Below are 27189 nucleotides of genomic sequence, written 5' to 3'. Positions count from 1 at the left end.
ACATACCTAGCGACACAGTGGACTTATATGCACACATAATCACACAAGCCTACAGAGATACTGAGAGGCCAGACCCACACACAAGCCAAGCTTCAACATACAGCAGACACATGCAGACAGACAGACCACATAGACTCATGGCACACGTGGACCTCCACAGTCACACACGAATGCCCATACACATGCACACACGCACACACACACACAGACCCCCTGAGGCAGACCCGTGCTGACTTAAGAGTATTTCCTCCCTCTCCTGGGACGGGGAGGAAATGCTGCACTAGGCTACTCTCCAAACCACATGTGGCAGCCTGAGAAAACTGCTTTCCACAGGAGGAAATAGTGCGGGACCCTCAGCCAGGTGCCCACAGCTGGGTGCTCTACTGTCTGAGTACTTAGCCAGAAGTATAGTGCCTGGGGTGGAGAGGCAGCTCTGGAGTCCCACGCTTGTGTGTTGTCTCGTCAGTTCCTCAAAAACACGTGCACACTTTTCAAGAGTGCATATGTACGTACAACATATACAGGCAGGGGCACTCTGGGAACCTCGGTTTCTTCATCTATCAAACGGGCTTAATAATCCTTTCACCCCTGAGGATTGTGGGGATGGCATAGGTGGCATCGTAAAGGGCCAGACCACACTGCTGCTCTCCTAGGGATCTGGAGCTGCAGTTTCTGCAGGGGCTGCTAAAGTCAGGAGCCGTGTGCCAAACACTGGGCTCCACCACCTGGCTGCCCGCACCCACGCCGGCCTAGAGGAGCGGGAGCGCAGGCGCCCGCCCCTCTGCGGGTCAGCACTGGGTGCCGCCTAGGTCCCGGGCGTCCCGCGGGGCACCAGGCTCCGAGCGGCCCCGGGGGCAACGGCGCGCTGGGCGGCGGAGGCGCTCGGCCGCTCCCAGGCCTCGTCGACGGTGGGCGGGGCGGGCCTGCAGCCCCGCCCCACTCACGGCCCTTGAAACCCAGTCGCCAACAGGCTGCGGTCCCAGAAGGGAGCTGCAGTCTGAAGAGAAGGCTGCGTCTCCACTGGCCAGCCAAGAGAGGCCCTGGGGTCGCGCTGGGCGCCCGACGGGCCCTCCCCGGGGACACGCCTGCCCCACAGCGCCCCGCCCCGCTGGGCGCTCCGCATCAGGTGCCCCGACCCCAGCCCTACCTGCGGTGTCCAGGCTCCTGGGGCTTCCAGAGGATGCTCGGGCCACCTGCGGGGACCTCGGGGCAGCAGTGAGGTCCTCTCCTCCTGTGCCAGGGGCTCCCCCAGGGGGCCGAGCATGGTGGTTTTCCCTTGGAACCTCCTGGCTTGGGACGTCTGAGAAGATGCCTGCCATGAGGCTGTTCACTTGCTTCCTGCAGCTCCTGGCTGGGCTGGCACTGCCCGCTGTGCCCCCCCAGGTAAGACCTATCCCAACCCCAGGCTGGACCCCCTAATCTTCCCAGCCCCCAGCACTCGAGGCAGGGGTTCTGAAATCATAGACCCACTCAGGGGAGCGGCACCTCCACGGATGTCCACACACTTCCCAGGAGCCAGCCTGGACCATGTCTTCTGGGAGGAGACCTCAGGCGGGGCTGTCCCAGACTCAAGCTCCGGGGTCTGTCTTGGCGGGGGCAGGGAAGCCACAGGGAAGGGAGGGAGGTTTCCTGTCCGGCCCCTGGAGCCCTGGTGGCTTTGCTAAAAGCATGTCTCCACTAATCCCAGGCGGGTCCCTGGCCTTGTGGTCAGGGTCGAGGCCCCATGACCAGGCAGGCGCCCCCAGGACCTCTGACCTGGCCTGGTGGAGGGGAAGCCAGCTGAAGAGGCCATTGGTGGGGAGGCTGGGCCCGCCCCCACTGGGGCTCTGGGTGATCCCAGGGCTCCTGGGTGGGCTGGGGGTGAGACAAGAGGTCCTGCTATGCCCTCTTTCCTGGGTGGGCAGTCAGGAGTTCCTGCATGCAGGGCCTGGGGAAGTGAGCAGGGCCCTTTTCCCAGCAGCCGAGTGAGTCTGGCTGGGAGCCAGCTTGGGCAGTGAAATCCTGACAAAGCCAATGAGATCCCTTCCCACTGCACTGTCCTGCTGCCCCAGGAGTCTCCAGCTCCAACCGAGGAGCGGGTGGGCTGGGCAGCCCTGCGGGATGGAAGAGCCCCACTACCTGTCACTGTGTGTCCGCTGCGGGGCTGGCCAGAGGTGTGACCTTACCGGCAGCACCAGCTCATGGCGCCACCCACTCCAGCCCCTCAGCTCCCACCAGCTGATCACCTCCCCCGGGCTCTGGCGCCCAGCCAAGGCATGCTGCACAGGGCCCAGCAGGGCTGGCCTGGGGCTGGGGAGAAGGGAGACCCCTAAGGATTGCAAGATCTTTGAGACACAGAAGGCGAAGGGTCTCCCAAATCCTCTAGCCTCCCGCCCTTTCCAAATGAGGAAACTGAGGCCAGAGAGAGGGGTGGGATCCATCCAGGGTCTAGTGAGGTTTTAGTTGCACTCGGGAAGAGGCAGCTCTGAGACAGGGCAGAGTGTGTGCAGCGGGTGACAAGGAGCTCGGAGGGGCCTCTACGTTCTTGCCAAGCTGGCCACAGAGTGCAGAGGCCCGAGGTGGACCCCCTCATCTCTGCCCCTTTCTGTCCGCAGCGGTGGGCCTTGTCTGCTGGGAATGGCTCATCAGAGATGGAAGGTAAGCGCACTGGGCTGGGGATGCACATGCTTACCAAACCCGCTCCTCCCTGTCCTCTGCAGAGGATAAGAAGGGATTGGCATCGAGGATGGGCACAGGCTGATAGGAAGTTCAGGAGAGTCGGCAAGCTGGCTGACATCCTGGCTGACAAAGTTGGCAGGACCTGAGAAATCCTTCTATTAGCAGCTAGAGGCCTAGTGAGGTGTATTCCTGGGCCAGGGTCACCCAGCACACAGTGAGGCTGGGGCCAGTATACCCAGGGTTCGTCCAGTTGGCTCAGAGCCCCTTCCCAATATGATGTAAGGAGGCAGATGGGGTCTCGGAGGGCAATGCAGGCAGTGAGAGACAGGGGCCGCACTAGGGGTCCGGGAGCTGGTTGTAGTAGGCAAGCAGTCAAGAGGATTAGGGAGGGGTGAGGGGACCTTCCCAGAAGCCCAGCCCTGGCGGAGCTGCGGGGATCTGACCAGGCCTTTCCATTGATTACAAACAGACAGAACGTGAGTCTTGCCCTCCCAGGCCCCTCCACTCCCCACCCTGGGTTGCATCAAGAGGGAATCTTCAAAGGGTGTGTCGTTTGCCAAAGAGACATACGTGCAGAAGGCAGGAGTCCCATGCCAGGCCCCCTGCCTCGCTCCTCCCTCCCTGACTCTCTGGGACGTGCAGGGAAGCCACACACCGCTACTGAGGCTTCCTATCATGCCGTGGGATAGGGAGCGTGTAGGGGCGTGCACACGCACACTTGTGATAGCCTCTGAAAGCCGGGAACACCTTCCCTCTGCTGCCCTGCCCACCTGGTGGCCAGCCTCTCCTGGGCCTGGCTATGCTTCTGGGCCCCTTGGGCACTGAGTCCCGGGCCCCTCGGGCACTGAGAAGGTGAGGGAGGTAGCAGCCCTTAACTTTACTGACTCCCTCCCCCTCTCCCTGCTGTGCTATCTGGGACTGGCACAATATTATGCTGTTGGGATTTGGGGAGGGGCCCATCAGCCATCTCCACCCCGTGGCCTCTTTGATGCTTTTAGTGTATTTCAGGCAACAGCTACCAAAGAAGTCTGAGCCTCCATTTCCTCATCTGTAAAATGGGAACATTAGATTACATGCTATTCAAGGTTCTTTTTCTAAGATTGTGGGCTTCTCTGACTCCGTGGAGGAGACACAGGCATATATATCTCCCAGAGACAGGGGTGAGGAGGCTTAGACATGTCAGTTCGTTAGGACAGCTCACCTGTTATCCCAGGCAGTCAGGGAGCTGTATTGTGGCCAGGGGAAGTACCATGAGTTTTGGACCCCAGCCACTACAATCTGAAAATGCCATCCTCTCTTGCTAACACCAGACAAGAGACAGCATGCTCTGTACTTTGTAACCACGGACATTGATTTTTACTATTACTGTTCATGGTGCTAGTATTGGGCATTTACTGTAATTCTGTGCTGACCACAGGCTATGAACTGGGAAGGCATTCGTATTCTCCACATTTTATAGAAGGAGAACCTGAGGCTCAGAAAGGCCCCTGGGGTCTCCTAAAGCCTCAGATGCACCTCAGTATATGTGGCAAAGTCACTCTGCATAGCACCAGGCCTTCCCGTAGCTCAGGACTGAGCAGGCATGAGCAGGATGCCCCTTTCGGCAAGCTGGCTGTGTGCCCTGCCAGGGCCGTGGAAGGGACAACTGCCGAAGCCAGGCTGGTGGCCAGTGGCTCTGCCCAGCTCTGTGGCCCCTCCCTAGGAGTTTTGCTCTCAGGATGAAACACTTCCCTTCCTGGGGCTCCTCTGTCCTTGGTGGTAGGCAGCTGGAGCAAGATGGGAGGCTTGCCCCTGGAGCTGGCAAGAGATTGCTGAGAGCCCATTTGAAGCCCCAGCAGCAGCCCCGTGGGACTGTCCAGCCCCGGCCATGTGCCTGATGGAGCCACGGCCTCCAGTTCCTCTTACCCCCACCCTCCTCTGGAGCAGGTCTGGGGCCAGTGGAAGTGCTCTCGGGAGCAGCTGAGCAGGGTTCTCTGCTGAGGGGCTCAGCCCCAATCTGGGAGCAGTCCCCACACTCCTGGAGCCAGCCCCTCACACAGCCCCCTCACCCAGCCCCTCACACGGCCCTCCTCTCTTTCTCCCACATGACTAGACAATGGCCTCCAGGGCTGAATTGCCCTCTTTCCTAGTGGCTGCCAGGTAAACCGGGCCAGCCTGCCTTCTTCTTAGCCCTCTCCCCCTCCACCTCCCCACATGGTTAGGCCATGTGGCTCAGAAAGTGGCAGATTTCAGGGCCCTGGAGCATGGCGGGGTGTGGGGCGAGGAAAGGAGATCCCTTCAGCCGCCAAACCCAGGCAGCTCTGCTTAACCTCGCCGTGGCCCTGCGACCCAGCTGGGTGGGGGTCTGTGTGGAGAGTGGGAGGGCGTTGAGGTGCCCCTTCTCTGCTGCTGTCCCCCCCCCCCCCAACGGCTGGTCCCAGAGCAGGAGCCTGAGCTTTCTATGGCTCTTTGGCAGAGGGCTGTTCCTCTGCTGTTATGTGTGTCGTCTATGGCAGAGATGAACAACTCAGAGTTACGCAGTGCCCGTGGATTTCAGACTAAACACACGCTCGTGGGGTTACAATACGGAGGTGCTCCTCTGGCCTCACGCCGCCCAGGTCCGCTTCCCCAGGGCGCTGTGGCTGCTTACGGGGAGAGGGGCTTGTTTCCCACTTGCGTCCAGGAAAAGTATCCCCGTGGCCTGGGGAGGTGGGATCAGGGGAGGCATCTGGTCCCCCGCCTATCCCGAGGCCCAGCCCCTAGTGTCCCCTAAGCAGACAGGGTGGAATAGAGCAGCAGACACCCAGATAAGCACAGTTTGTTGCCTCTGTGGCCGCCTTGGTCAGCTCCACGGGGACACACCGACTCTTGGGTATTTTCCACCAGCTCGCAACCCTTTCCAGAGGGCCTCTGCTAGGGCTGAAGTTTATTTTTCCTCGGAGATTACCCTGAGACTAGGCCTTGCAGGCTCAGTGGAGTGGACTTCGGCCCCTTCTGCCTCCTAGAAAGGCCATGGGAAGAAGTGAGGGGCTGTCGGAAGAGGCCACGGCTCTAGGGCAGAGGCTGTGGGGTCGCCAGGTGATCCAGCCGCCCTATCCTCCCCCATCAGCTGAGGACAGCCGTCAGGTATAGGGCAGGATGACCCAGAGTGGGAGAGGTCTCTCTGTCCACGGTCTCAAGGCTGGGCTGGTTGCACGCACAGAACCCCAAACCTCTGTCAGAGCCAAGAGGGACCTTAGCAACCATCTAGTCCCAACCTTTTTGTTTTCTCCTAGCTGAGGAAACTGATATACCCAGAAAGGTTAAGTGACCTCTCCAAGGTCACATGGCCCAGATAGGGCCAGGACTAGAAGCCAGATCTCCTAGCTCTAGCTACTCACTTCTTATGAGCCTCTGTTTGGGACCAGGCCCCAGGCCTTCCCCTGAAGGGGCATCTTTTGAGAGATACCACATCAACCCACACCAGATCCTGGTCATGACCACACCAGGACCTAGAAGAGGTCAGAGATGTCCCTGATAATTCTTAGTGAACTATCGTCTAACCAATCAGTAATTACTTAGCCTATGTTTCCCAGGTTCTTGGGCTCCTGTCCTCGTGGAGCCTCGACTTGGTGGTAAAGGAGATAAGCTCTACTGGTGGCCCAGACAAGGCAAAACCCTAGGGGCCAAATTCTGCTCCAAGGAGAAACACCTGTTCAGGCTGGAGAAGCTGGAGAAGGCTTCAGAGAGGAGGGGGGGTGGTGGGCTTTATTTGGTTAGAAACGGGAAGGGGACGCGGAGCATATCTCAAAGGTGGGAGTTACAGTGATGCAGCCAGATGTGGTGTGAGGGCATGTCTGATGGCTACAGAGAGTGGGTTCGGGGCACATTGCTGGCTGTGGCCTTGGCTGCCAGGTAGAGGAGCTGGGTCAGAGCGGGGCAGAAAATAAGGACTAAGGGGGAAGGCTAACCCTCCCTGTGGGACTCTACAAGCCAGTCATGCAGAACTGACTGCTTTCTGCAAATTCCCCACCATCGAGAAAGCACTCTATCAGGCCTGAGAAAGACCCAGAGGGCCTGAGGAGCTGCCAAGACACGCTCCTCCAAACTCCAAGGGCACCCAAGCCGATGTGGGTGCCTGTGCTGAGAACAGAGCAGAGAAACTCTGTCGCACTGGGATTTCTGGCCACAGATGAGCTGCGGCCAGGTCCAGCAGTCACCCCAGAGGCCTTGTGTCAGGAGTTCAGAGCACAGGGAGCTCACGGAGGCTCGGGGCTTCCTGGAGGAGGGAGCATGGGCTGAACCTGGAAGGCCCTGCAGGGCCTGGGGAGCAGGGACTGGGGCTTGGAGGAGCAGGCGCCTCCCGGCCTGACCCGGCCGTGTGTGCCTCCCCGCAGTGGTGCCCTTCCAGGAAGTGTGGGGCCACAGCTACTGCCGGGCCCTGGAGAAGCTGGTGGACATTGTGGCGGAGTACCCCAGCAAGATGCGGCACATGTTCAGCCCGTCATGCGTCTCCCTGCTGCGCTGCACGGGCTGCTGCGGCGACGAAAACCTGCACTGTGTGCCGGTGGAGACCGCCAACGTCACCATGCAGGTAGGCGCCCGGGGGTGGGGGGGGGGGAGGCGAGCAGGCCGCGGCCACGGCCACGGGGACTGCAACAGACACCCAGGCCCGAGCTCTCTCCGCTCCGGCGGTGCAGTGCTCCCCCTTCACTGGCCCCCATGCCACCTTGGAGCCCACTCGCTTCCTCGGTTACCAGCTTTCTCGGGCTCTCACTGGGTCCTACCCCAGGACTCAGGGATATCTGGCTGAGCTTGGAAAAGAAGTCTGTTCAGATTCAGGAAGTCCCCGTGCACACTGGGGGCATTTGGCACCCTGAGCTTTGCGCTCACGTGCACACACACTGGTTTATCGAGCACTTGCTCATGAGGCCAAGCCCTGTGCAAGGCACCTCTTAAGTGTGACTTCTGTTACCTCAGCATTCAGTCTCTCAAGGCACGTGTCCTGTGCACAGAGGAAGAACTCGCCGTTCAGAGCTGCTCTCTGCTGGCTCAGCAGATGGAAGAGCCGAGATCGCGCACAGGTCTCCCTGACTCTAGAGCAGGGCCCTGCTTCCTGCGCTAGTGCTGTGCTGGTGGCTCTGGGTAAGGAGGGACAGGGGCCTCCCCCAGACCCACACACAGGCGCGAGGGCTGTTTGCCCCCCACTCAGAGCACAATCCAAAGGCTGGTGGGAAACAAGGAGTCTGGCCCCCCTCTCGAGGAGAGGGTGGAGAGAATATTGGAAACCCAGGGCCGTCCCCCAATCCAGGCATCCAACCCTTCTCTCCCTGAAGCTCCTGAAGATCCGCTCCCAGGACCCGCCCTCCTACGTGGAGCTGACGTTCTCTCAGCACATCCGCTGCGAGTGCAGGTAGGCCCTCAGGGGGTGGCAGGGACAGGCCCTTTGTACTCAGCCACCTCAGCCAAGTGGCTGCCCAGCCCTCCTGCACTTCCTTCCTGGCTGAGGGAGACCAAGGAAGTCAGGGACCAGTGGCAGCTGCCGTGTATCCCCCACGTCGGCTGGGTTGGCCTGGGGAAGGGGTCCCATCAGCTGGAGCACAGCTGCCCGAGAAGCCGTAGGGGTAGAGGAAGCCTGGGCCCTTCCTAGCTGTGCAGGGGTGGAGGGCACGCTGTCCCTCTCCCTAGGATGGGGGGAGCTGCCACAGCTCTGGAAGACGAGTGTGGGCCAAAGGCATTGCCAGCCTGGACTTCATTCTGGGCCCGGCTGGTGCCCCCGGGGAAAGGGACACTGGACTGAGGGGCACAGAGAGGGATGAGCTTGGCGGGAGAAAAGTGGCAGAAAGAAGGAGCCAGTGGGCTTTCTTTAAAGTCATGCCTCTACCTGGTAGAGACTCTGCCCAGCACCAGTCTTGCCGCCTTTGCCCAAGGCACCCTGAACATTCATGACCAGCAGCAGCAGGCCTGGCACTTTAACCAGCCTCAGGGAGGAGAGAGATGGGCTGGAACCTGGTACTCTCCGGGTGCCCCGAGCCATGGATAGAGACACCGGACTAGAGGTCCTGGGACCAGAAGACAGGGGGGTGACTGCCATTTATCGTGTGCACCTCTTCCTGTGCCTAGCCTGCACTAGGCCCTTCTGTGTTTTCTCCGTTATTCAGTAAACATTTACTGACTGCCTACTGTATGCCAGGCACTGTCCTAGATGCTTGGGATGCAGTAGTGCGCAAGACAGACAAGGTCCCTCCTCTCATAACAACTCTAGGAGGTAGTAGGTACTATTGTTGTCCTCATTTGACAGATGAGGAAACTGAGGCTTGGAACAGTTAATTGTTGGCCACAGTGAGTGAGTGAGCCCCACCCTATCTAACGCCGGAGCCTGCCCTTTCTTGTGATGCATCTCCTGGCCATAACCGCATTCTTCAGGAGCCCCAGCACTGCCCTGGGCTTGCCCGGCCTACTGTCCAGGGCTCTGGCCACCCCTTTTGGACCTGAGCCCAGGCTCTAGGCCCTCTTCACTGTCCCTCTGCCGGAGGCCCTGCTTCAATCCATTTCCTCCCTTCCGTCCTGGCCAGGCCTTAGCCATGTAACAATGGTTCAGTAGCGAGCCCTCCGGGCACAGTGCTGCTCAGTGACCTTTCATCGTCTATGTCGCCTTTGCCTTCGCAGCCACTCTTTTGGGGCAGGCAGACTGGGGAGACTGAGGCTCCAAGAGTGTCTTTTAAGGGTCCAAGATGGCAGAGACATGACCGGGCAGTCCAAGAGGCCCGTACCGGCCCGGGCAGTGCCTGGTGCTGGCTCCCGGGGGAGATAGCTGGCCTAGGGCAGCATTCCCTGGCGCCAAAGCGGACTGTTACCACACTGCCCACGTCCCCATCCCTGTTCCCAGGGGAGACTGAGGTCCTGTCCCCTTCCAATGGGCTGGGCAACAGGGACACCTTTCTTCTCACTTCTGGGCCACCAGCCACAGCCCCGCAGGCTGAGCCAGGACTTGCCTGGTGACTGTGGAGCTGGCGCTCACCTCCCTTCATTCCACCCCCTGCAGTGGCATACATCCCCAGGGTGGCGGTGGCAGTTGTGCCCTGACAGGCAGAGCCTCAGCTGGTGGCAACCACCCTCCAGGGCCTTGCCCCTTATTCACTGTCCTTGCAGAATCTCCCACAATGCACTCTGGGAGGAAGGTCAGGTACAAGGGAAGGAAGTGAACAGAGAAAGTCAGCAGAGAACAAACTCAGAAGTCCACACACTTGATGCCAAGAGGCTGAGGAGTGCAGAAGGGTGTGGAAAGGGGCCCCAAGAGGAGATTCCTATCTCTTTTGGTGGGGTCACAAGAGCCTAGAGCGGAAGCTGAAGCCCAGAAGCCTCTGGCCATCCCTCCCTCGCCGGCTCCATCCTGCCCCCTAGTGGTGCCAGCCCAAACTGCAGGACCAAGGCTCGGGAGGCCTGAGAGATGTCTGGGTGGCAGGGAGCCCCACTTACTGGTTTCCTGACTCTCCCTCGTCTCTCTGTTTTCCCAGGCGTCTGTGGAAGAAGATTAAGCCAGAAAGGTAAGTGGCCTGGCTGGGGCTCCAGGCTATTCTTGGGCCTGCCAGCCCCTGTCCTAGCATGGGGGCCCCCCCAGCCACTTTGTCTTGACGCTTTTGGCTTATTGCAGGAGGAGACACAAGGGCAGGAGGAAGAGGAAGAGAGAGAAGCAGAGACCCACAGACTGCCACCTGTAAGTGTGCGGAGGCGGGGACAAGGGATGGCAAGGAGGCCAGTCTAGAAGTGAGCCCCAGCCCTGCCATAGGGATCAGTGGTCGGGAAGGGGAAAAGCAAGGCCCAGGGCAGTCTTGGGGCAGAACAGGGAGCAAGGACCTCTCAGAGAATCTAGGGCCCAGGAAGCATCAGGGGACCCTGGTTCTTGATCAGGCTTAGCCTCGAGTCTCTTCATGGCCCTGAGCAAGTCATGTCACCTCTCTGAGCCCTATGTGTAGAAGGAGGGGAGCACTCAGTCATTCTACAGACACCTGCGAAGCACTTACTGTGCGCCAGGCACCTCAGTGAACAAACCAACACCATACTTGCTCTTACAGTGCTTACATTCGAGTGATGAAAAGTCCGACAGCTACAGACGTACCCAGGGCTACGTCCTAGTGGCCCCACGAAGGGGCAAACACCCCCCCCATTGGCTCCCAGGCCTGTATTTTTGCCACCCCTCTGTTTCCCACCCATGCAGGGGACCTTGGGGGTCCACTAACTTTCTCTTTCCCTCTCAATGTTCCCTGCCCATCTTGGCTTCACACCTGGAGGCCCAGGCTGGAGCCCAGGCCTGCGTGTGGCTGGGAGAGGTTTCAAGAAGGGGAAAACCCACATCTGTGAGAGTAAATAGTAACAGGCACAGTAATTCAGTCACACGGTGGTTCTCCTTAGAGCCTGCCTCTTCCCGATGCCAGACCCCGGAAATCATTTCATACCATGTGACTGGAGCGGACCCATGTCCTACCCCATGAGCCCTCCCCTCCACAAATGGAGACTTCCACCCCATTCCATGAAGACAGGGATTCTGGGGATGTTGGTCCCCTGAATGTGTGTGGCCCTCATCTCTCCCTTGGGCCCAGGCATGGACTGGAAGGAGAAGCTGGCAGTGTGGTCATTGCGGGGCTCCCCCAGCCTGAGCCACCCAGGCGCCCCACCGTCATTCACTTTAAAAAAGAAATGTGAACACTCTGCTTTAGTTGTCGCGTGTTCACATTGCTTCTTTTTCCCTTGACCTCGTGTTTCCCTTCCACTCCTCCCCTAGTAGCCTAACTTAATATGTTTTAATGTTCAGAAGTCCCTGACGTGTCACCTTGTCGTATTTATCTGCCCTGACAATGGTATATATACATTTGAATGATTTTCATTTTCCTGTGAACAGAAAACTCTAAATTCAGTTCTCCCCTGGAATAAATCATCACCGTGATTTTTAGTAGTACCGATCGATCAAAACAGTGCAAATACATCCTATTTTAATACATGGGAAACACGAAACTCTAATCAATCTTACCGGGAGTGTGTCTCAGTGAGATGGGGTGCCTACCTCTTTTTAATTAGTTAATGAATCCATTAATGAATGTTACCTCTTGCCAGACTGAGACAGGATTCAGCATTAATTCCATTCTCATTTTTTAATAGATGGAAAGGTTGAGAAATCATGCTCACATAAATAAATAAATGGGACTAGATGTCACACAGTCCTTTGAACTCCTTCCAAGTTATTTGCCAAAAGCCTCAAGGTGATCTGCTAACAAAAATCGCTTCTCTTGACATATTAGCTGACAATTTGGTTAAATTGTTCTTCAATTTTGTTGAAAGCGGAAGACTTGGAAGCCACTTCACTTGCAAAAGCCTGTGGGCCTTATCTCCTTTCCTAACACCTCAGTATCTCAAGTTGTCCTTTCATTGTCCTTTAGTTCACTGTCCCCACCCCAGTATTTTTACCCTGGGGCAAAGCACTGACCCAGTTTAGGAAGGGACAAGATGCTTCTTACCTTCCCAGGGGGAGCAGGGCAGTTGTGGGGGGGCTGTGGGAAAGCAGACCTCAGGCACTCTCACACAGATGGTCCTCAGGCAGGGGATTCTGTGCAGGCTGAAGACCCGTTCTCTGAACAACATCAGTACTCACAGGCCCTTCGGACAATCTCCATCCTCATTTGGGTTGCTTATACCCCCCCTTTAGGAGACTGCTGTCCTAGACTAACCAGAGACATTATTGCATGGAGACAGACTGGGTTTAAAGTTGGCTCTGTCACTGACTAGCTGTGTGACCTCAGACAAATTTCTTAACCTCTCTGAGCCTTAAGTCGGTTTTAGGGTGTTTTTGTTTTGTTTTGTGTTTTGTTTTGTCTTAGAAAGGGAAGTGATAACAGGGCCTTTCTCATAGGAAGTTGTTAAAGGGTAATGAAACTGTGCTTAGCACAGGGCTGGGCACCGGGGTAAGGGCTTGGTGAAGGGTAATTTCTACCTTCTTGGCCTTGGTGTAAGCAGGAATGCTGCAATCTCCCTGTGCTCCCTGTCCAAGCTTTCCCTCCAGGTTTGCCTCTCCTCCCATAGGAGGGACCCCCATCTTCACAGGGTGCTGATACCCCCTTTCTGTGTTTGGTCTCTGGCAGGTGCGGCCATACTGTTCCCCGGAGGTAACCGGCCCCTCAGAGGAGAGACGCCTCACCCCCGGCTCCTGTATTTATTACGGCCACACTCAGTTACCTCCCTGCTGACACCTGCCCTCTATTTATTAGCCAATTGTATCCCTGCTGAATGACTTGCTCCCTCCAAAATGAGGGGCAGGGAGGGACAGGACCCTCAGGAATTCAGTGCCTTAAACAGAACGTGAGAGAAAGAAGGCAGCCCCAGACCCATGTGTGCTTCGGCTGGAGAAGAAGCAAGACCTGTGGCTTCGTGAGGGACAGCCAGGCCCCAGTGGGCTCCCCTGGAGTGGGAAAGAGCGGGACGGCCGCCTGGGCCCAGGCCTGGGGCTCCGCGTGGACAAGTGACCCTGGCCTGGGGACGTAGGGGTGGAGGGGCCTGCTGTGGAGCCCTGGCCCAGGCTGCGCGGGAAGGCAGGCAGCGGATGGACCAGTCCTGCTGCTGCTTTGTCCGGCCAGTTCGTCCACCTGGCAGCCACTCGGCACCCTGCAGACCCGACAGCTCAGCTCTGGAAGCCGGGGGTAGCCTGGGGGGGCCTCTGCCACGGCTTGTCCCGTAGGTCCCTCCTCACATCTTGTCACTGCTCGTGCTGGGACATTGTTCTTTATGGTCAAGACATCACCCCCTGCCCCTCTCAGGGACACAGGAAAGGAGGGGGCCCCAGGCTGGACATGGAGCCAGCAGCCCCTGAGTGGCTGTCTGACTGCCAAGCCAGATTCTCTTGAATAAAGTATCCTAGTCTGGAAACAGCTTTTCGGGAGTGTGTCTGCGGAGCGGCAGCCCACAGCCGCAGAACGAGGAAATGGGACAGAAGAAGGGCCCAGGCGCTCAGGGCCACCCCCACAGCACCCTGTGGTACCTTCCCTGCCACTTCAGGCAAAAGCCCGGGGTCCACTCCTCCTGTCCTGAGGGGTTCCCAAGATGTAATCTTGGCCTCAAAGTGGGGGCCCCTGGCCCCAGCCACCCCTGAACAGGCTCAAATTCAAGAGCACACGCCTCTTCCCTTCCCCCAAGCCCCGCCCCCCACTCCACTCCATGGCCTGGCCCCCTGGCCCCTGAGTGAAGGGGGCTCCCGGGCTCCTCCCAGCCCTCCCTCGGAGGAGACGCCCCAGCTGCAACACCCCCGCCCGCTCGCGCTGCTGAGCACAGGGGTCTGCAGATGCCCGGTTTCTTCTGTTTACCTCCCATCTTCCTCTGCCTTCCTCCTGAACACCGTGGCATGGAATGAGAAAAAGTTCTCTTTTTTTCTTTTTTCAGTCCAAACCACATACTGTCAGGTTCCCACCTGCCTGTGACCTGCCAGGCGTGCATATGTTTGTGTTGTATGTGTTGCGGGGGGGAGGGGACCCCATTTCTGTCATCCGAGGCTGCTCAGGACAAACCCGCAGGGACCTGGGGGGCAGGGGCTGGCCTCAGGCTCTGGAAGGAAGCCAGAGCTCTGGTTGGGTGCGTGGGGTGGGGTGGGGTAGGGTTAGGGTGCGGTGGGGTGCGTGGGGTGGGGTGGGGTGGAGCAGCGCTGCTGAGGCAGCTGCCCTTGGCAGTGTCTTCACTGAGGCCGGGACCCTCGTGGAGGATGCTCTGGTCAGAATGTGCTTCTGGCATGGTCACACAGGAGGTGTGGGCCAGCCTCGGGGGACACGCTGTGCAGGAGACATGCCCTTCTCTCCCGCTGGGCCGCCGCCATCCCGAGCCACTGCCTTTGACAGACTGAAAGCTGAGAAGAGTGCCCCTCCCCCTTGGTCAGGCCTCTGGTTCAGCTCCGGGGACCCCAGCCCAGCCCCTGTAGTGTGTCCAAGGGCCTCAGCCTCACAGGGTTGCTCACTTGGAGGTCAGCCTCCCCTCCCAGGCCAACGACCCTGTAGAGAGCGGAGCAGAGACCAGAGAAGCTCCTGGAGGCCAGAAGGGAAAATCCGCATCAGTGGCTGGGAGGCTCCCGGCAGGAAGGAGCAGGAAGGGAACCCACTGGTCCATCTGACCATACTGGGTGCCCTTTCCGTCTCAGAGGGCGCTCTTCATTTGCTCACGATATGTTCGTGGAGCGCTGGCTGTGTACCCAGACACTGTCCTGGCACCTAGGACTCAGCGGGGAGTCCTTGCTCGCAGGGGTCTGAGATTGGAGTTGAGAGACAGACAGACCGTGACCATGTGTTACCGGATATTGGGTGGACTTTTCCGTTGCTCGGATGGATGACTGGACTCAGGGCTGAGGAAAAGGGTCTTGAGTGTCTCACACTCTAAAACAGAGGGAAATAATTTGGGGCTGGACACATCTGCTTAACAGGACTTATCATGAGATGGCTGGTGTTTGCCAGCCCCAGACGCCACCCAGCACCTCCTTCCCCGTCTTCATAAGCAGAGGCTGGGGAAGAGGAGTGGGGAGGCGAGGTCAGCGGAGACCTGGGTTGCTGGCCCCCTCCCCTCCTCTCCCTGGACCTGGATTCACTGTGCAGGTTGTTAGCCCATGTGCTAGCTGGAGAGCGGCTGGGGGGAGTGAAGAACTGAAGCACGAGTCGGGACAGAGAGGAAGGCAGCCAGCAGGGGTTTCCCACGGGTCAGGGGGACAGGGTGGAAGGCAAACGGCCCTAGGCTGCCCTCCATCCTTCGGAGAAGAAAACCCGCAGGTGAGGAGGCTGTGGGCTGTGGGTGGAGGGTTGGGGCGATCGCTGAGTGGGGGCTGTCAGATATAGAGCTGGAAGGGGAGCACATCAGGGAACAGTGCTGTGGGGTGCCCGGCGATGTGCCCCACAAGAAAGTTGGCCTCCAGATGCCCAACCTGCCAGCTACCTTCACAGCCAGAGAAGCCATGGCCGCAGCTAAGTAGTCCTTTCCCCCAGTCACTCCTTCCTGACCCGGTATGAAAGAGCAGAAGGGAGCCGTAGAGAGGGCAAGGCAGGGGACAAGGGCAGGGCTTTCCAAGACAGGGTGAGGAGCTGGAATTCGGTTATAATGTGGAGGGAAACCATTGGAGGGTTGCAAGCTGGGGAGTGAAGTGATATTAGGTACATTTTTGAAAGATCTAGGGACTCTAGGGACACCAGACTAGAGGCACAATAACCACGTTGAAGACTGTAGCAAATCTAGGCAACCGATTACAGTGGCTTGGTCTAGGAAATACTGGGAAGCAGAGAAGTAGCATCTGGTCTTAATTCTGCATGTGAGCTGGTTATCCTGATCAGCCATTCACTCATGAGCATTCTTTGAGGCTCCCAGGAGCAGGCACGTTGTAGTAGATACACGTGTGAGGGGCAAACTATATTACCACGTGAAAGTCTTCCCTGTTTCCCACTTAACAAAGAAAATCCAATTCTGCGAGACAGAAGGAGGGGAAGGAGAGAGGTCTTAGCTGGAGAGCCTAAGTTGATCTACCTAAGAACTAAGAGAGAGAACTAAGGGAAGCTGGAGAAGGAAATAAAAGATCTCAGGGCTTTATCTAGAGAAAAAGCTTAGGGTTTTGTGGTAGAGCCAATTGATGGCTTCAGGTCACTTGGGAAGTGAAGGAAGGGTTTGCGGGAATGTTCCTCATGGTGAAGACCCTAATGTTCTTTGAGAGACGCTCACTCAGAGAGACACCAGGCAGAGACCGAGCCCCGTGCAATACCGGATCCACTAGGGTTACGCAGAGAGAGGTAAGACCTTGTTTCTGATCTTAAAAAGTTGGTCAAAGGAATCAGATATGTGCAGGTGGTTTTCATAGAAGGAAAGAAGGGCACGTAGCTTAAGCAAACACAGGTGAAGTGCTACTAAAGAAAGCTGAGATATCAGGGATGATTAGTACACGGGAAAAACAAGGGCCAGCTTTGCAAAGCCCGTGGCGCTCGAGCTGTGACTTGAGGAAAGGCTGACTGAGTGTGGGGAGATGACCGGGCAAGGCGTCTACTGGGAGGCGGCGTGTTAACAAAGAACCCAGAGGTGGGGAACCCATCGTGCTTTGGGATTTTTGAGTGGTGCGGTTTGGCTGATGTTTAAGGTACGTGGAACCGAAGAGTGGTGGATAAGGCCAGAAGGTAGCCCGGGCCTCGGATGCTATCCTAGGGAATTACAGTTTTGCTAGGCAGTGGGAAGCACTGAGATTTTTTAAGCAGGAGAGTGACACAATTTTGGAATTCAAGGCTGAAAGAAAATTTACAAATAATCTATTTCCACCCCCTCTTTTTGCACATGAAGAACCTGAGGCCCAGGCTTGTCTGAAAGTTAAGTGAGCCAGAATTCAAACATTTATCAGTGAGTGAGATGAAGGAGAGGAAAAGGGGAGGAGGACTGTGTCTACTCCAAGCCTGAGAAGTGGGCCAGACATCTGTGAGGTGGGTCGGGTGGGTCGACAGAAGAGGCCCCTCCACAAACTCTGGAGGGAAATCAAGGCTCCAGACCGGGCAGTGACAGGACAGAGCCTTGGTGGGGAAAGATGGCTGCCTGTCAGCACCAGAGCCCAGCAGCTGTTTTCCCAGAGAAGGCCGACCCTTCCCTTTCCTGAGGGAAGCCTGGAGCGCTCCCCCTCCCCCTGACATTGGCTGCGACTGAGGCAGATGAGGGCCTGGCCCCCGCTAGCCGTCTGTGGGCCCCACCTCAGAGGCCATGGGGCTCCAGGCCAAAAAGATGGTGTGTTTCAAGTCCCTGAGGTAACTTCGTTACCACGGAGACCACCAGGCAGGAAGGCTAGCGCAGGGAGGAGGTTGAGGGCTTCCTCACAGCATTGGGCCCCCTCCCTGTTTCTCCCACTGACAGGGGGTTACCTGGGTGATGGAGACGGGGTCCTGCCACCCTACTGACCTCTCTCGGAGGCACTCTGGAGAGTCAGCCCTGGTCTCGCCGGGACTCCCCGACCCCATGCTGCAAGTCCGTCCCCTCTCCTGTCTCCTCTACGGCCCCCCGCCCCATCACCCCACCGTCAGCCGGGCCACCCATGCAGGCAACACGGTAACGGGAGCCTCTGTGCTCACACAGCGCGGGCTGTTTACAGACATGTGACCGCCGGCCGCCCAGCTGGGGTCTGAGGTTTCAGCTGTAATGGTGATACCCTCCCCTCGTTGAGCTCTTCATCCCTTTCAAAGCAGTCCCCGCCACAGTCCTCTTCTGAAGCCTGTGAAGTCTTCTCACTTGCCAGACAAGCTGGAAGGAAGTACTGAGAGGGTGAGAAATCTGCCCCAAGAATTTCAACCCTGGTGTCTCTGGAAGGTCAGGGGAGCTGACAGCTGGCCATGGCTCCCTCGTGGCCAGGCTGGAAAGGCAGAAGCTGAGGCCTTGCAGGCTCTGATTCACTTGTGGACCCGGGGCGTGGACCCAGGGCCAGCCGTGTGGGGTCATGGAAGCCCTCACCCAGAGGGAGGGTCCAGTCAGAACCTGGGGGTGCATTCTGGAGCTGTCCCCAGATCCACTGGAAATACAACTGCTCAGCAGCCGTGGGGAGGCTGCGGGGCCGGGGGGACTGTTCTCCCACAGCCAAGTTCCAAGCCCAAATCCAGGAGACTCCGGGTGCCTTTGGGACCCTTTAGAAACCAGTCCGAGCCAATCAGTTTAGTTCCAGCAACAAAGGCTCTACGTGGGCTGTTTCACTGAGATCCTGCATCTTTGTGTATGTGTGGACTTCCCTGCCACCCCCGCCCCCTTCCCCCGAGAATAAAATGTTCCCATCATCTTGGGGAAAAGACTAATTGTTCTGCGGCTATAACTAGCAACTCTTAGAACCAGTGATAAACCCGGGTTATTCGACCCCTTGTTCCAGTAACCATGTTCCTAAACCTGTGTGCTTAACCAGTAACAGCACACCGTGAAAATAGCCAGTCAGCAACAGCTGCATCCCGTGGACTGCGCTTCTGGGGGCCAAAGGTCAACCAATTCCTGACCACTCTGAAAGCTGACCCACCCCTGAACCCCGTGCTGCCCGAAGCCTATCTGAGGCTAGCCCCGTGTGCTCCGAGTACGGCTCTCCCTGGCTGCAGCAAGAGGTAAACTCAGCCTCTCGTGTCAGCCCCTGAGTGGTTACATCTTCCTTCCACACTCACCCCGGCCAAAGCCTTTCTTCTGATCTAGCACAGATTGAAATGAAGAATTTTGTAATGAAGAATGTCAATGACATGAAATTCTTCCAAATCCAGAGAATGAGCAATACATTTTTTTTTTCAACTTTGATAGAAAGTTGGACTAACTTGGGGCCAGAAGCCCCTTCCTTCTTATCCCTCTGCCCTCCTCCAACAACCCAGCTCCATCCTGGGCCCACGCGGAGCACCCACAAGACAAATAAACCTCTCTTGTGACAAAGGGGATCACTTCCTTTGGCACAATTTGTATTATGCTGCATGAAGCCGAAAGACCCCCTTTTTTTCTTTTTTTTAAAGACTTTATTTATTTACTTGACACACACAGAGGGAGCACAAGCAGGGGAACAGCAGGGAGAGGGAGAAACAGACTCCCCGCTGAGCAAGAAGTCTGATGCAGGGCTCGATCCCAATACCCTGGGATCATGACCTGAGCCGAAGGCAGCGGCTTAACTGAGCCACCCAGGCGTCCCAAGACCCCTTTTTCTACCATCAGACATGAAGGCAGGGAGAAAGGAAGTGATAAAGGAATCATCCTGCTACATATACTCAATTTTTGATATCAAAATGAGATTGTGGGACACCTGGGTGGCTCAGTCGGTTAAGCGCCTGCCTTCAGCTCAGGTCATGATCCCGGAGTCCCAGGATCCAGCACCAAGTCAGGCTCCACGTTCAACGGGGAATCTGTTCCTCCTCCTCCGTTTGCTCTCCCTCTGTTCCTTCTCTCTCTCTCTCAAATAAATAAATGAGATTGTAATATACTCATTATTTTATAACTTTTTAAACCTAACATAGCATAGACATTTCCCATGACATTAGATACTCTTCAACGATTAGATTTTTTAGGGGCTGAATTGTACTGCATCATTTGGATATCTCATAATTTGATTAATAGATCTATTACTGGATTTTCAGGTTCTCACATTTGTTGTCATAAGAAACAGGACTACGGTGAACATCCTTGTGGGTTTGTCTTTGTGTGTAGAAGTCGTTCTCATCATAAAAATAAAAACAGCAAAAATCAAACCCACATTCTCCTTGCAGGTGCCTCCCTATGCCCGTCTTATGCTTCAGAGCCACATGCTTCGATAGTGGTCTACACTTTCGGTTTCTGTCTTGGCATTTCCACTCACTTCCACAGCTCAGCCCTGAGAAAGGGACTCCAGGGATTTCCAGGGTGTCCATCAGCATTTCCGGTTTGTATTTTACTCAACAGCATACGCTGTTCTTAGAATTAAGCTCCCAGTCCTCTCCCTCAGCCTGGAAGCCTCCATGAGATCTGAGCTCTGCCCACCTCTAGCTTCATCCCATGTTAGACCTGTCTCTAAGGTGCAACTCACTTGCCTTTTACTAGTTCCTGGAATCTGTGGTGCCCCTCAGGGCCTTTGCTCATGCTATTTCCTCTGCCAGGAAATCCCTGCCCCCCTCCCACACCCAACGTTGCTGACTAATAAACATGTCAGCCATAGCTCAGCTCAAAGGCACTTCCTCAGGAAAGTCTCCCAAACACGCAGGCCCATCAAACTGGGTCCTACTCCACCATTAGAGGTTATGGACATGGTCTACTTCCATGTAGCACTGATCACTATATTCTGAAAAATAATTCTATAATTTCATGTTATATATTTAATATATAATTTTTTAAATCTTAATCTTAATGTCACAAATAATACACCAATTACCTTTGTTCCTTAAAAGCAGAACATTAAGGGGCGCCTGGGTGGCACAGCGGTTAAGCGTCTGCCTTCGGCTCAGGGCGTGATCCCGGCGTTATGGGATCGAGCCCCACATCAGGCTCCTCTGCTATGAGCCTGCTTCTTCCTCTCCCACTCCCCCTGCTTGTGTTCCCTCTCTCGCTGGCTGTCTCTATCTCTGTCAAATAAATAAATAAAATCTTTAAAAAAAAAAAAAAAAAAGCAGAACATTAAAGGTATTGTAACGCCCCCCTGCTCCCTCGCCCAGTCAGTGCCTTGCCTCCACTCCCTGCTGACAGCGCCAAGGGGAGCCAAGCTGCCAAGGTTTGCTTCCTAGGGCTCCTACTTCCTGCCTGTGTAAGCTTCAGCAAAGTACTTAACCGCTTATGGAACTATTGAATTACTTAACTAAAACGGCCTCAGTCTTATCATCTGTAAAGTAAGCATTAATAAAAGTCACTAATAATTTTTTTTTTTTAGTAGTGTTGTTTTAAGATTCATGTAAGACGTTCTATGTTAGGTGATTAGGATGAGTGCCAGGCTCATGGTAAATGCCGAATAGATGTTAGCTATTAATATGTGTAATCGTTAATTTTATGTGTCAGCTTCACTGGGTCATGGGGTGCCCAGATATTTGGTTAAACATTATTTCTGGAGAATCATGTCGGGGCACTTGGGTGGTGCAATTGGTTGGGCATCCGACTCTTGGTTTCAGCCCGGGTCATGATCTCAGGGTCGTGGGATGGAGCCCATCGGGCTCTGCGCTCAGCAGAGAGTCTGCTTGAGACTCTTTCTCCCTCTGTCCCTCCTCTCTGCGCTCTCTATCTGAAATAAATAAATAGATAAATCTTTAAAAAGGAGAGAAAGAAAGAAAGGGAGAAAGAAAGAGGGTCTTTCCCGATGAGATTAGCACCTGAACTGGCCGACTGAGTAAAGCAGATGGCCTTCCCCAGTGTGAGTGGGCATCATCCAACCCACCGGACGCCTGAATAGAACAAATGGGTGGAGGAAGGGAGAATTCACTCTCTGCCTGATTGAGCTGGGACACTGATCTTCTGCCCCTGGCCTGGGACTTAAACCATTGGTGTTCCTGGTTCTCAAGGTTTGGACTTGGACTGGAACTTATCCTATCAGATTCCCTCATTCTCAGGCCTTTAGATTCAGACTAGAACTATGCCCCAGACTTTTCTAGGTCTCTAGCTTGCAGATGGCAGCTTGTGGGTCTTCTCAGCTTCCATAATTGCATGAATCAATTTCTTATAATAAGAAATCTATCTGCCTACCTATCTATCTATCCTATTGGTTTTGTTTCTCTGGAGAATCCTAATACACTATAATATAGTGATGATGCGTGGTATTGTTTTGTGTGTGTATTTAACAAATGTAAAAGACATCACACTGTAGGTAGCATTTAGGAACTGTTTTTACTCAACAATATGTTTTGAGATCTTGCATGTTCATACACATAGACTTAATTCTGGTTCATTCTTCTAAAATGCTGAATAATAGGGACACCTTGGGGGGCTCAGTCAGTTAAGCATCCAGCTCTCGGTTTCAGCTCAGGTCATGGTTTCAGGGTTTCGAGGTCGAGCCCTGTGTTGGGTTCCACGCTCAGCAGGGAGTCTGAGATTCTGTTCTTCTCCCTCTGCTCCTCCCCCAACTCGTGCACGCTCTCTCTCTCTCTCTGAAATGAATAAATAGGGGAGCCTGGGGGTCTCAGCCGTTAAGCGTCTGTCTGCCTTTGGCTCAGGTCATGATCCCAGGGTCCTGGGATCGTGAGCCCCACATGGGGCTCCCTGCTCATCAGGAAGCCTGCTTCTCCCTCTCCCACTCCCCCTGCTTGTGTTCCCTTTCTCGTTGTCTCTCTGTCAAATAAATAAAATATTTTTATTTTAAAAAAAAGTATCTAGAAGTAGAACTTGATAGGTCATAGATTATGTGTATTTCTACTTCAAATGGTCAAAACCAAACTCCAAAATGTATAATTACATATCCCTCCCCACCAGGAATATTTAAAAGGCACTTTCTACCCAAAGATCGTGCTGACATTCTTTGATGCTTTCTTCTAAGAACGTGAGGTGGTTCTGGTTCTTTTTCATCCGGAATTTTAAGCTGGGATTTATTTTTTATTTGAGTAAGAATTAATTTTTTCCCACAGGCTAATTTAATTGTGTCAATAACTCTCATGAAGAATCCATCCTCTCGCACTGGTTTGAAATGGCTTCTTTATCCTAAGTCGAATCCCTCTAGATGCATGAGTTTGGTTTTGGGCTCTATTCTATTCTTATCATCTATTGACGTGTACCCATCACCTGTTTTTAAAATTGCAGCTTTATGTGTATCTTTTGGTCTGGTAAGGCGAGCTCCTAACCCTCACCATTTGTTCTTTTTCAAGCAGCTACTGTTGCACATTTATAGACACGGTGTATAATCACCATGAGATCTTACGTAGCTGTATGTCCATGTTTTATTATTGGTTTTCTCCCTTAGGAATGAGAGCTCCAAGGAGGGTTTTTTTGTTTGTTTTGTTCACCACTGTCTCCTCAGTACATAGAATAGAGTCTAACCCTCCATAAGTTTTTGTGAAGTGAATGAATAAACATAGAAATTTTAGAAGCATCCTCTCAAGTTCTATGAAGAGACCTTTTGGGATTTTGACTGGGATGACATTGGAGTTTTAAATTAATTGTGGGGGGGGATCGGTGTCTTTACAATGGTACCCATTCTATTACAAAACACAACACATCTCTCCGTTTATTTGGTCTTTTTTGTGTCTTTCAACATAATTTTATTGTTTTCTCCGTGAAAGTCTTATAGATTTCTGATTAGTTTATTCATAAGCATTTCATAGTTTTTGTTACTATGGTGAATGGGATTTAAAAAATTATTATTACATTTTCAAACTGTTATTGCTGATCAACGGGAAAGCTCCTGACTTATAAATATCGATCCGGTGTCCAGCCACTTTGCTGAACTCCTCAATTGTTGCTTTGGGTTTTCCAGGTAGATAGTCACATTATCACAAACAATGGCAACTTGGCCTCTTTCCCCATCTTTAAACCTCTTGTTTTTGATTTCTTATTGCATCAGTTGTAATGTCCAGTATATTTTGGAAGAGCAGAGGCACTGGTTCACTTCTGACTGCTTGGGGTGTATCATTCCAGATGGGTCAGGGTAGGCTGCAATAATAACAAAAAATTCCAAATCTTTGGCTTTACGCAATAATTTTGTTTCTTGTTTAAATTCTCATTTACACCTCTCGTCCAACACAAGTCATGGGGCAGGGAGGAGTTCCTTGTTGTTTCTCAGAGACTCAGGCTGATGGAGGCCTTGTGCCTCCGTGGACACTGCTTTCATGATTGCTGTGGTAGGAGGGAAGGGCCAGCGTGAATTAAGCACTGGCTTTTGAAGCTTCCATCCTGACAGTCACTCTTGTTCTGTCCATTAGCCTTTCAGAGCAAGTCCCCCGGCCAAACCCCTTCCAAAGGTGCAGAGAAGGTGATCCTACCATATGCCAAAAGGACATCTGGACCGCGGGAAACCTTCTACGGAGCTGCCATTACATGTGCTGTTTGCCCTTTGCTTCTGGCAGAGAACCCTTTCTCAAGTGAAGAAGTAGGTTCGGAAGTTTGTGTAGATTGTTAAGCAAAGAGTCTGTTCTTATGAATGAGAATTAAATTTTATCAAATGGTTTTATGCCATGCCATTTGTTTGATGTGCAAATGTTGTTTTTCTCCCTTAATTTGTTGAGGCATTTGTGCACACCATTTCTCCACCCAGAACATTCTCCTGCACTTTTCCTGATTAATTTTTTCTCATCCTTTGGAGCTCATTCGTTCATTCCGCAAATGTTTATGGAGCAATATTATGTACCAGATGCAGGTCGAGCCGCTTGGGGTCAGTCAGTGAACACAGCAGATAAATGTTCTTGCCCATGTGGTTCTTCCCTGGAGGCAAGGAAAGAAAATAAACATAGAGAAATAAGTAAGTAAATGATACTGCATGCCACTGGGGTTGAGTACAACGGAAAAGAAGCAGGGCAGGGTAAGGGAGATGGGGTGTTGGGAGGGTGTAGTCAGAGTGGGTGTCTCAAGAAAGTGACAGCAGGGCAATGACTTGAAGCAAGGCTGGGGTTTACCAGGCAGAGGGCCAAAGGCAGACTATTCCAGGCAGAGGGTAGCCACAAGGCAAAGCCTCTGGTAGTGGGAGCTGCAAGATTTGTTCTAGAAGTAGCGAGAAAGCTCGAGTGCTTGGTGTTGAGTGAATGAGGTTGGAAGGAGATGAAGCTGCAGAAATAATGGAGAAGGGTGACCATGAGAGCCTTGGAGGTCATAGTAGAGGCTTTGAGTTTTTCTCAGTGGAAGGATGGGAGCCCTTGCAGACTTTGGAGCAGAAGAGGGACAGGACCTGACTTGTGCGTTGGAAGGATCAGCAGGAAGCCAGGAGGACTCTCCTACAGTAAATCAGGGATGTGATGGAGACGCCCCTACAAAAGTCATACCAGCGGAGGTGGAGGTGAGAAGTGGCGGGGGTGAGAAGTGCTCAGAGTTTGGATATATTTTGTGGGAAATATGACATTCTAATTGATTGGATAAAGAGTGTGAGAAAATAGGAGAAGCCAGGATGGTTCCAGAGTTTTTGGCCTGAGCAACTGGAAGGATGGAGTTGGAAGAGGCTTTAGATAGGGGCTTCAGGTCAGGGAAGATCAAGAATTTAGTGTTTTTCTTTTTCATTATGATAATTTTTAAATTGAGATATAATTCACATAGCATTCACTTCTTTAAAATGTGAATTTGGGGGATGCCTGCATGGCTCAGTTGGTTAAGTGTCTGCCTTTGGCTTGAGTCCTGATCCTAGGGTCCTGGGCTCAAGCCCCACAGGGGGCTCCTTGTTCAGTGGGGAGCTTGCTTCTCCCTCTGCCTCTGCTCCCCCTGCTTGAGCACTTGTGTTCTGTCTCTCTCTGACAAATAAAATTTTTTTAAAAATGTGAATTTGGTTCTTAGTATACTTACAAGTGTTGCAACCATCTCACTATTTCCAGAACATTTGTTGAACCAGAAAAGGAATCCATATTCTTTAGCCACTCCCCCATTCCCCTCTCCTGAAATCTATTTTCTGTCCCTATGGACTTGCCTGTTCTAGAAATTTTATATAAATGGACTCATACAATATGGGGTCTTTTGTGTCTGCTTTCTTTTACTCAGCATATGTTTTCAAGGTTTCCCCCACCCATCGTGCTTCATTATTTTTATGGCCAGATAATATTCCGTTACATGGATATGCCATATTTTATTTATCTATTCATCGGTTGATGGATGTTTGGATTATTTCCACTTTTTGATGATTAAGAATGACGCCACTATAAACATTCATGTGTAAGTTTTCATGTGAACATATGTATTTAGTTTTCTTGAGTATAGGGAGACCCATGAGTGGATTGCTCAGCCATATGGTAACTCTTTCTGAAGAACTTTCAAATTGCTTTCCAAAGCAGCCGCACCATTTTACCCTCTGACCAGCAATGTGTCATAGTTCCAACTTCCCCAGATCCTTGTCAACACTTGCTATTGTCTATCTTTTTTATCACAGCCATCTTAGTGGATGGGAAGTGGCATCTCACTGTGATTTTAATTTGTATTCCCCTAATAACTAAGTGCATAATGGCCATTTGTATATCTTCTCTGAAGAACTGTTTACTCAAATCCTTTGCCTATTTTATTTTTTTTTTAAGATTTTATTTATTTATTCGACAGAGATAGAGACAGCCAGCGAGAGAGGGAACACAAGCAGGGGGAGTGGGAGAGGAAGAAGCAGGCTCACAGCAGAGGAGCCTGATGTGGGGCTCGATCCCATAATGCTGGGATCATGCCCTGAGCCGAAGGCAGACGCTTAACCGCTGTGCCACCCAGGCGCCCCTCCTTTGCCTATTTTAAATTGGATTGTCATTTTATTGTTGAATAGTATGAGTTTGTTATATTCTGGACACTAGGCCCTTATCAGATTAATGATTTACAGATGTTTTCTCCAATTCTGTAGTCTGTTTTAAGACCTTACTTCTGGACTTGTTGAATTTGAGATGTTTTATTAGACTATTAAATACTTAAGTCTGGTAGAGAGGCGAAGGCTAAGAGATACAGAAGATAGAAGATATCTGTAAATAGACAAATAGATATACAGAACCAACGGCATATAGAAGAATACTGTTTAAAATGATAAGACTACGTGCAATCCTCATCAAGACAGTAAGGAGGGGGGCGCCTGGGTGGCTCAGTCGGTTGAGTGTCTGCCTTTGGCTCAGCTCATGATTCCAGGGTCCTGGAATCGAGCCCCCGTGTTGGGGTCCCTGCTTAGTGGGGAGCCTGCTTCTCCCTCTTCCTCTGCCCCTCTCCCTGCTCATGCTCTCTTGTTCTGTCAAATAAACAAAACCTTAAAAAAAAAAAAAAGTAAGGATGGAGAGAAAGGAAAACATCAAGGACTGAACCCCAGGCCACTGTAACATTCAGAAGCTGAAGAGGAGGAGAAGAGCCATCAAAGGAGACTGAGAAGGGGCTGCCAGTGAGTCAGGAGGCAACCAGGAGGGTGTGGTTCCAGAAGCCTAGAGAGAAAGGCATGATCACCTGGGTTGGATGCTTCTGAGAGGTCAAGGAACGTGAGGACCAAGAAATGACCATTGGGTTTAG

The 27189-nt window shown here is 53.4% G+C and overlaps 1 protein-coding gene across 8 annotated transcripts in view; it reads left to right on the top strand.

The window, feature by feature from the left end:
* Nucleotides 1-13546, top strand: part of PGF (placental growth factor) — a 47907-nt gene extending 34361 nt beyond the window's left edge. For 5 of the 8 annotated variants that reach the window (XM_034642511.1, XM_034642514.1, XM_034642512.1 and 2 more), the window contains 6 exons: nucleotides 2595-2637; nucleotides 7014-7210; nucleotides 7953-8029; nucleotides 10134-10163; nucleotides 10271-10333; nucleotides 12750-13546. In XM_034642511.1, coding sequence (XP_034498402.1) covers nucleotides 2595-2637; nucleotides 7014-7210; nucleotides 7953-8029; nucleotides 10134-10163; nucleotides 10271-10333; nucleotides 12750-12777 — 438 coding nt within the window. In that variant the 3' untranslated portion in view covers nucleotides 12778-13546. Of the gene's footprint in view, nucleotides 1-931; nucleotides 1384-2594; nucleotides 2638-7013; nucleotides 7211-7596; nucleotides 7762-7927; nucleotides 8030-10133; nucleotides 10164-10270; nucleotides 10334-12749 lie in introns of those variants that run through there. The other 3 variants (XR_002141803.2, XM_019794642.2, XR_004620212.1) reach the window with 3 other exon arrangements.
* Nucleotides 13547-27189: the final 13643 nt, after the last annotated feature.

Source organism: Ailuropoda melanoleuca, chromosome 14, assembly GCF_002007445.2.
Source record: "Ailuropoda melanoleuca isolate Jingjing chromosome 14, ASM200744v2, whole genome shotgun sequence".
In the NCBI taxonomy this organism is placed as follows: Eukaryota; Metazoa; Chordata; class Mammalia; order Carnivora; family Ursidae; genus Ailuropoda; species Ailuropoda melanoleuca.
This window is presented reverse-complemented; position numbering and strand designations above follow the sequence as displayed.